The 8,614-nt window shown below is 40.4% G+C and overlaps 3 protein-coding genes across 3 annotated transcripts in view; 1 reads left to right on the top strand and 2 right to left on the bottom strand.

Annotated features, from left to right (window-relative positions):
• Positions 1 to 2,069, top strand: part of slc1a6 (solute carrier family 1 member 6) — a 6,879-nt gene extending 4,810 nt beyond the window's left edge. The window contains exons 6-11 of the mRNA XM_072438007.1: position 1; positions 80 to 264; positions 600 to 833; positions 912 to 1,106; positions 1,259 to 1,393; positions 1,615 to 2,069. The exon at position 1 is cut by the window's left edge and continues 128 nt beyond it. Coding sequence (XP_072294108.1) covers position 1; positions 80 to 264; positions 600 to 833; positions 912 to 1,106; positions 1,259 to 1,393; positions 1,615 to 1,813 — 949 coding nt within the window. The 3' untranslated portion in view covers positions 1,814 to 2,069. The remainder of the gene's footprint in view (positions 2 to 79; positions 265 to 599; positions 834 to 911; positions 1,107 to 1,258; positions 1,394 to 1,614) is intronic.
• fam32a (family with sequence similarity 32 member A) overlaps positions 1 to 8,614 on the bottom strand; it is a 139,984-nt gene that overhangs the window by 123,569 nt on the left and 7,801 nt on the right. The gene's annotated exons all lie outside the window — the stretch shown is intronic.
• On the bottom strand, positions 2,948 to 5,946 carry ccl44 (chemokine (C-C motif) ligand 44). Its single transcript, XM_072438017.1, has 5 exons — positions 5,789 to 5,946; positions 4,813 to 4,942; positions 4,147 to 4,294; positions 3,750 to 3,819; positions 2,948 to 3,675 (listed from the first exon to the last, which is right to left on the bottom strand). Exons 1-4 carry the CDS (start codon positions 5,850 to 5,852, stop codon positions 3,781 to 3,783), a joined length of 381 nt encoding a protein of 126 aa, XP_072294118.1. The 5' UTR covers positions 5,853 to 5,946; the 3' UTR covers positions 2,948 to 3,675; positions 3,750 to 3,780.

Raw genomic sequence — 8,614 nt, 5'->3', positions numbered from 1 at the left:
GGTGATAAGTAATCCACTGCTTCTAAAATAACATCACACTGCCCTGTATCACTGAGAGGTTTGGTTTGTGTATGAGCAGGAGACCGTGGAGGAGACGGTGCCTGTGTCCGGCTTCTCTGGGGGGGTGAATGCTCTGGGGCTGGTGGTCTTCTCCGTGTGTTTCGGTCTGGTCATCGGGAGCATGAAGGAGCAGGGTCAGGCGCTGCGAGACTTCTTCAACTGCTTGAACGAGGCAATCATGAGGCTGGTGGCTATTATCATCTGGTCAGTGAAGCAGGACTTGTTTTGTGATTATGTGCATTTTCACAGTAATGGCGCTGCTTTAAACACGCTATAGAATCAAATTAATAAAGTGGGCCCCTATACCTTAACCTTAAATGAATAAAAATGATGTAAAATTTGACAATGACTGCAAACAGCGATTGAAAAGAAAGTGAGCCATTAAACTTACTACTCAAGCTGTACATGGTCAAGTATTTTTGAAAACAGTGCGGAGTCATATTTATGTAGTGCTTTTCAAATATTTTCTGTCTAGCCAACTCCCCCTCAAATAATTCAGGAAGAGAAGTTTTTAATGCACTAATTTGACCCCACTGCAGGTATGCTCCGGTGGGCATCATGTTTCTAATTGCTGGAAAGATTGTGGAGATGAAGAATCTGGCTGAGGTGGGCGGGCAGCTGGGCATGTACACTGTATCTGTCATTATAGGTCTGCTCATCCACGGCCTGTTTGTATTGCCACTGCTCTTCTTTGTGGTAACCCGGAGAAACCCCTACAGCTTCATCGGGGGCCTGCTTCAGGCTCTCATAACAGCGCTCGGGACGTCCTCCAGGTGAAACTTCAATCCAAGAAACGGCGTGCTGCACAAAGTCATTCTGTGTTATAAAGTATAATTGTGTCCATGCTGCAGCTCTGCCACTTTGCCCATCACTTTCCGGTGTCTGGAGGAGAACAACCACGTGGACAAACGAGTGACACGGTTTGTGCTTCCTGTTGGGGCCACCATCAACATGGATGGGACCGCCCTGTATGAAGCGGTGGCCGCCATTTTTATTGCCCAAGTCAATGACATGGATCTAAACTTTGGACAGATCCTCACCATCAGGTAATGTGAATATAAAATAAATACAAATACAAAATATGTTGACTGTGTGTGGTTTTGATAGTAACAAACAAATATGGTTGTTAGTATACAGTATAAGTATAGGACGTTAATGCAGTTTATTAAATGCCTTCACTCTGCCTCCGCCCACTCAGTATCACTGCGACTGCTGCCAGCATCGGAGCAGCAGGCATCCCCCAGGCTGGCCTGGTTACCATGGTGATCGTATTGACATCGGTGGGACTGCCCACGGAGGACATAACACTGATCATCGCTGTGGATTGGTTCTTGTGAGTTCCCACTAAATGTCAACTGTAAGGGGATTGGTTCAAGCTAAATGTCAGTGTGAAGCTTCAGAGAGCACAGGTCCCGCCTCTACAAAGGTTACTAATGCATAATGCATGGCCACATCAGCAGAAAGCGTCTGTTAGGACCTGGCTTTTACTTTCAAAACAAATCCTGATTATTACGCAGAATTTTTTGAATCTCATTGCTCTGATGTCACCAACAGGGACCGGCTGCGTACTACCACAAATGTGCTGGGAGACTCTCTGGGCGCCGGGATCGTGGAGCATCTGTCCCGAGACGAGTTGCAGAATCAGGCTCCTGATGTGCGCAACTCTGTGATTGAAGTGAATGAGAAGCCCTACCAGCTCATCTGCCAGGAGAATGACATAGTGAACCACCACAACAGTGAGACCCCCATGTGAGGACTGCACCAAACTTAAAATTAAAACAAGCTACGTCACTGCCATAGCAAGAATCACATATCTTAGATGTTCAATAAACACATTCGAGTATTGTCTGTGAAGTCGTTCAAATAACCTAAGTATTGTTTTTATTTATATGCATATTATTAATTTTATATGGCTTTTCACAATGTTGTCTTCACATGTCAAAGGACATGCAGGTGGCTGCCTTATTATATCTAAATGCTGTGTTTTTTTAGAAGTTTTTTTGTTGCTGGAATGAATTACTTAGTACTCTAGTAAGCAATGATACCGTTCAAGAGTAATTTCCTGCCATAACAGTACTCATTTGAACGTTTGTGCAATGAAAAATCAGCTGGCTTTTGAAGATGGTGTAGTTTGTATCTCAACAACATTTAGGACCTGATTAAGTTCAGTCAGTGTTGACTACCTCTTTAGCACTGTAGACCAGTAGAGCCCTACTGGGAGTACACTGTTGAACATATCAGTGTAAATACAATATTGGATCCATTATTTCAATTTTGATCATTGTTTTCTTAGTTACGTTTGTCTGCATAAAGTGGCTGTACTATATGAATGTATTGACTGTTAAGGAGGTTAAGGTCTTTAATGCCAGTTTATTTGTTCATAGAAATATTGGTTTAATTATTTATTATTCTTATTTTTTCTTTGTTGTTCTTAGTGCTTTGGATTTGTTTTTACCATAGCATGATTATACTGTGGCAGAATATTTATTCTTGTGATGACTTTTTATTTTTAAAGTTTAGATTTTATTTTTTGCCCACCGCTGCTGTGAATGTTGTTCTTTTGTAAATTGTGAAAAGGTATCTAAATGGTGGTCTAAATATGCAATTTAAAAAAAAAAAAATCATGTTTTTGTTGTTGCCTGGGATGGCGTAGTAACTATTCTGTGAGTTATCAATCATTTAACTTAACATGTTTATGTTATATTTGAGTGTTGGATGGAAGATTTAAAATTGGACAAATAAATGTCTCAGGAATTTAAATTACATTCTTGTGTTTGTGGCTACCTCTAGTGGAGAACATTATTTACCAGACACTGCACTTACTTTATACAGTGCATATTGTTTATGAAATATCACTGCTACATGGACAGCATAACACGAGGCAGCACTTGTTCAGATTAATTTATAAAAGAGTTCACTTCCGATACAGGAGTAACAGACATTGCAGTCTTGCCAGTACAACAACATTTGAGCCCTCTTGGGTTGAAAAGCCAGATCATATTGTGAATCTGATTATTTAAACTTTGGCATAGTTTATTCTCTGACTATTGTAATGTTGAAATCTGTAGAAGCCTGAGATGAGGGCTGTATGATTAAAATGCTTTGCAGATGTGTATTGTACAAACAGTCAGTTTAGAGAGAAACTCAGAGAAGCAGGTGAAGACTATTGTCCATTGTCACCCACTGAACAGTCATATATCAGCCTAAACTAAAGGAAGATTGTACAAAAATAGGTGCAAATCATTACAGAGACCGAAGATCTCCAAAACACTGTGTACGTTGTCCTTACACATTACTGACATAAAATATGTTGTCAATCACAATGAATCAGATTAGTACAGATCCAATATAACAGTCACTTCCAGAAAGACTCTGGCAAATAACAGTATGCATCAAATCAACTTATCTTACATCACTCTAACGTGATCCAGGTACAGCCACACGTTTTAGAAATAAAGCGCAGTCCATGTATAAATATGTAAAGCATTTTAAATAGGCTATTGCTGCCCAGGTCTGATCCCGAGGAGATGGAGAGAGTAGATTGACACAATACAACTGAAGGGTCAGCCAAAGCCCACTGGGTAAGAGTGACGAGCCGCTGACAGTTTACTTGGCCTGGGGAAAAAAGGATTGTGTGAGGAATATAAAAGGATGTGTGAGTGTTTAAAAAGTGTGGAATTTGGACTTACTTATGACTATATAGGTCCACTTTTTGTTCCTTCACTCCACATTGAGACCGGCCCAGTTATGTTTCTTGTCCTATAACAAGGCAGGGATGCTATTTGAGCAACGAAATGGCTACGAACAAAACAATATTAAGAAAGAAAGGTAGGCAGTAGAAACAAATGTAGATTAAAAATAAACATCTGTCAAGCCATTGATCTAATAACTGTCATTATTGTGATGTTGGTATTAGATCATATGAAGCGACCACAGCTTGACCTTAGCTTCAATAACTTCTATTTCAACATGCTTTTTGATTGAGCCACTAGATAATACAATTATGAATATGCTAGTAAAACTTCCACAAAGTCAATACTTGATGATGGCTGATGACGTTTCTTATGTAAGTGCACTGTTGTTTACCTCTGTCATGACAGGCAGGTTGTCATGGGGGAGGAGCCACATGGTTCGATGGGCTTTGGTCCTCTGTCTCAGGATCAGTTTTCTGAGCAGCCTCTTCACTTTTCGGTCTCTTGGATCAGCACATTTCACCGCCTTCTTTGTGTAGAGACTACAAACAAAACAAATAGATGGTGGAAATTAAACACCAAAAGAGAAAAGTTATATTTTACACACTTGATTCCAAAACAAGCAACTCCCAAATGTGTTCAAATAGAAAGAATCCCTAGATCCACAACTATTTGATGTTGTTAACTTGGCCACATAAAAAGCATGCATTCCCCAGCTACATCAGATTTCCCTGGGCTGCTGAAAACAATAGGTATGTCAGTGCACAATGGTTTGCTTAACTAAACCCTGCTGTTCAGCCTGACAGGGCTGTGCATGGCGGGGCTCAGCTGGCTCATAAGGTACTTTCAGATGACTTGTTATTCCCACATATTTGCTTTCTTACTTCCCTGGCAAATTACAGTTTGGAGCCCCGCCGTAACAACATGACCTGGAAAGATGACAATGCCTGTCGGCCGTGGCTCTGCCCTTCGCCTCATGTAACGAGAGAGGCATAGTTTCCATGCCTGCAGATGGCCGTACAGCTCTGAAGCTCCAGGAGTGGATACTTGGAATACTTGCATGATGGCTTGTATGCTGCAGTCTGGCCCCTCCGTCTGCACCTCGAACCGCAGCACGTCTTTGGTCCGCACCTTGCCCTGGGAGTACAACATGCAGCACTGCACATCCCTCTGCATCTGCACACCGTTACCTGAAAAAAACAACCCTCAGTATCATTTGTTTGCGGTTCACATAGGTTTTATATCTGGTTTCTTGACACAGTCTTAGGTCTGATCAATCAGCTGCCCCCTCATGTTGTGAGCTTCATATTGATTTGATTTTGATTTTACAGTTGATGCTTCTACATTTATTTAGGCCTGGGTCTTGCACAAAGGGTTCAGCAGCTTGTAAATCTTTTTGGCTGGATACAACACACAAGATTCAAATATGGAATGGATTCAAGCAGAAACATGAGCTACATTGGAACACCTGACCAACCAATTAGAGCAGACCCTGGACAATGTATGTTAATCCAGAGAGTTTAAATGGGAACTGTGCAGGATTAACAACTGTGTATCAACAAATGAAATATCGTATCTGATCTGTTCTGGCAGAATATAAAGTTAAACCCTACTGCACATAATAGATGAATTTTAAGTCACTGGAATGTGAGCTTCACTCCAAAATTGTATTCCCCGTTAAATGGACACACATATTACATAGTGTGTCACAAGCTCAGTGCCATGCCAGAGAAAGTGAGAGAAGAGGAAGAGTGAGGAGTGGGTGTGCCATGTTGGCATGTTATCACAGCATTTGTGTAAACACTTTAAAGTGTGGTGCAAGCAGGCAGAACAATACATGTACTAGAAAGACTGAGCTGCTTTGTGCTGTCTGTTTTACATGCATATCATCTGTAATGTGTTATAAAGCGGAGTGAGGCACCATCCCTGTGTTTACATCCATGCCTGTCTCCCTGCTGCTAGCCCTGTCTGTCTTTGCACGGCTGCACAGCTCACCTGCAGAGTGTGCGCACATAAAGAGGAGCAGAGAGTCATACCTTGTACAGATGTGAGGAGGAAGAGCGCCAGGGCAAGGAGAGTCCACATCTGCAGCGCGAGCATGGTTTAGTCTGGCACCGAGGACAGAGCTGTGTGCCACCTCTCCCTCTATGGCTGCCTCTTTATACCTCCCTGCCCATCTCACTCTGCTCCGTCTCACCGTCGCACCCTCCCCTCCCTTTGTTGATCCATTTCACTGGATCTCAACTTAACTCCCTCCCTCATTATCTTGTTCATTCTTCTCACACATCTCACTTCTCACATATTTCCATCTTTTTGCAGTTTTCACTTGAAATGCCAAGCTTTGTGTGTTTCACAATCCTGTTTCTCATCTGCTGCAACACCAGGATGGGAAATCAAACCCAGTCTGAGGCAAGAGTCATTTTTTATGATTACGTTCAATTTGAGACTGAACCGTAGGTAAATGATGTATGGGAAGTTGAATAGATTTATTTTTCAACTGGACAAATAATTTAACACATGTAGTTTAGTGAACCAACAAGATCTGGTGCAAGCCTCTCTTATTTACTTACATTATTTTCTCATTGGAAATGTAACAATCATCTGGATGTTTTTGAAGATAGAATTAATTGCTGCCTCTTTGTGCTTGTAAATGATCAACTCATGTTAAATGAGTCATTTCCCCTGATAAGAAAATAAAAGAGCAGAGATACTTTTAACCACATAATTGCAGAACATATGTATGTGAAGTCAAACCAAGTTGCACTGCTTAATTTATAATGGCATAAAACAATACAACAAAGCAAAAGGCTTTTTAAATTGCCATACATTTTATCACGATATAAACTCTAACACTGTAATGCCCTGAAGACACATGGAAAGACAACATGCATGTCTGTGTGTGGGAGGCGGAGTTACTGTTCAAGAATTTGACCCAAGAATCAGGTCGGAATCTCAGCTGCAAAAACATACCTTCCTCATGACTACCGTCCGCTCCAGTCAGATACATTTTCTGAATATCTCTGTCTGATTAAATCCTTAGTGTCAAGATGTACACTCTCATTAACAAATCTTTGATCAAAACACCTGTTACAGCAAAGAGTTGTGGAACTAATGAAAGGCAAATATAGTGGGAGAATGACTGTGGTCTAGAGACATGTGACCCTGTGACCCCAACCAGAGGATTATAAGTGATTTGTCCAATCAGATCAAAGAAAACAAGCTATGGTAATCAAAGGTATATATATAAACTTTCAATGTCCCACAATAAATTATTATTATTTTTTTTTATGACAAATATGACACAGAAAGTAAACCATAGGCATCCATAAACAAATTATAATAAACAGAAAGTTATGGCATGTCATGTCTAACAAAATGCCCCCTCTTGAGTCTGTCAAAAAAAATGTATTTCCCTTTTTTGAATATGTCATAATTTAGATCCAGTCCTTGGTTGATGGTGCATTTTGTGCATTTTTTGTAATGGTCTGTCCCCCAGTGGCAAAGAATATGTATGTACTGTATGTTCCAGAGGTATTGATTTATTGTGTCCATGGCTGGAGTTTTAAGGCCCAGGTACATACATGAAATCAAGTGGGACGACAATGTCGAAAACAGTCTGGAGTGCTTTTTAATCTCAGTCCAATATGTATGGACAACAAGACATTCCCAGAACACCAGATAGTGGTTTGCGTCCTGGCAACCACAGTTTCAACAGTTGGACTTTCCTTGTGAATAGTGTACACTTTGACATGGAGTTGTGAACATTTTTTCCAACAGAATTCCTTCATAACATGCAATTTTGTGGTTCTCCACTGAGAACCAGGCAGTCAAAATAAAATAACCCTCTCTTTTCCGTTTGTTTTAATGAGAAAATTCCATTGTTGCAATGCAAAGTGCTGGAGAATAATATGCAATAAAATGTACATAAGTAAGCATTAAATCAGAGTTAAATCTAACCATTCATAGAATTGTAGAATATACTTGAGTTTTATTATTCTACTAAACTTATAAGTGGCTCTGACTGTGGTAATTTGCAAACGTATGGAAAATAAATAGAGGTGACATTAATTAAATACTTCTACATGAATAAATCCACATGTTTAGTGTGAAATGTATGTGTTATGTTTGAAACGTCTGTATATTATGTTGTTTGTAATTCTTCCAAACTTAAAAGTCATAGATTGTCTTAGCAGTCAATTAGGAATGAAAATAAGACCGAATCCAACCACTCCCAGATTTACTGCTCATGCTCAGGCCAAGTGATTCAGGGAGAAGTCTTGGTTCCCCGTTGCATGGGATTTCCTAATGCCATGTCTTCATTGACTCTGGAAATAAAACATGCCCTCTCGTCTGGCACGTTATTAGATTTTATTCGTTTTGAGGACTGCTTGTACCTTGTGCCAATGGGGCATTCCTCTGCAGGGAGTTGACTGGCTCTGTTCTGGACCTGAACATCTGTGCTTCTCACCATTCCGTTTCATTAGGCACTGAAACACTACACCCAGAAAATCAGACCAAACTCTCTCAAACATTTATTTATAAATCCACGCGGCAAAAGCTCAGGGGTCCTGAATGTGCCTGGAGTGAGAAACCAAATCCTAAAACTTATCGAGAGAACGTGGTCCGTGCCAGGTAGAGCAGAACACATAAACGAGAGAAATCCGCTTTCAAGTGAGGCAAACAGTTCTGGAGCATCCTGTTTTATTTGCATTTTAATGTGTGTACTGCCTTATACGGTCCTTGTGTTTCTGTAGTCATTACAAAATAAAAAGGTTTTTGCAATAATTATTGAACAAAAACATTAAGGCTGTAAAATACAACAAAGAACAGTTTATATTCAAATACTGTTCCAATTCCACCTT

Source organism: Eucyclogobius newberryi, unplaced genomic scaffold (assembly GCF_026437365.1).
Source record: "Eucyclogobius newberryi isolate DKJ021-1_F unplaced genomic scaffold, fEucNew1.0.hap1 SCAF_9, whole genome shotgun sequence".
Classification (NCBI taxonomy): domain Eukaryota; kingdom Metazoa; phylum Chordata; class Actinopteri; order Gobiiformes; family Gobiidae; genus Eucyclogobius; species Eucyclogobius newberryi.
The sequence above is the reverse complement of the archived record's forward strand: the minus strand, read 5'-3'. Positions and strand labels throughout refer to the sequence as shown.

Bases quoted from the DNA above. Each gene is read 5' to 3' on its own strand.
- ccl44 (XM_072438017.1), bottom strand. From the start codon at position 5,852: ATGCTCGCGCTGCAGATGTGGACTCTCCTTGCCCTGGCGCTCTTCCTC. The intron at 4,943-5,788 runs GTATGACTCTCT...TGTTTTTTTCAG, and splicing joins CCTCCTCACATCTGTACAAG to GTAACGGTGTGCAGATGCAG. The intron at 4,295-4,812 runs GCAAGTATTCCA...TTTTGTTTGTAG, and splicing joins TGCAGCATACAAGCCATCAT to TCTCTACACAAAGAAGGCGG.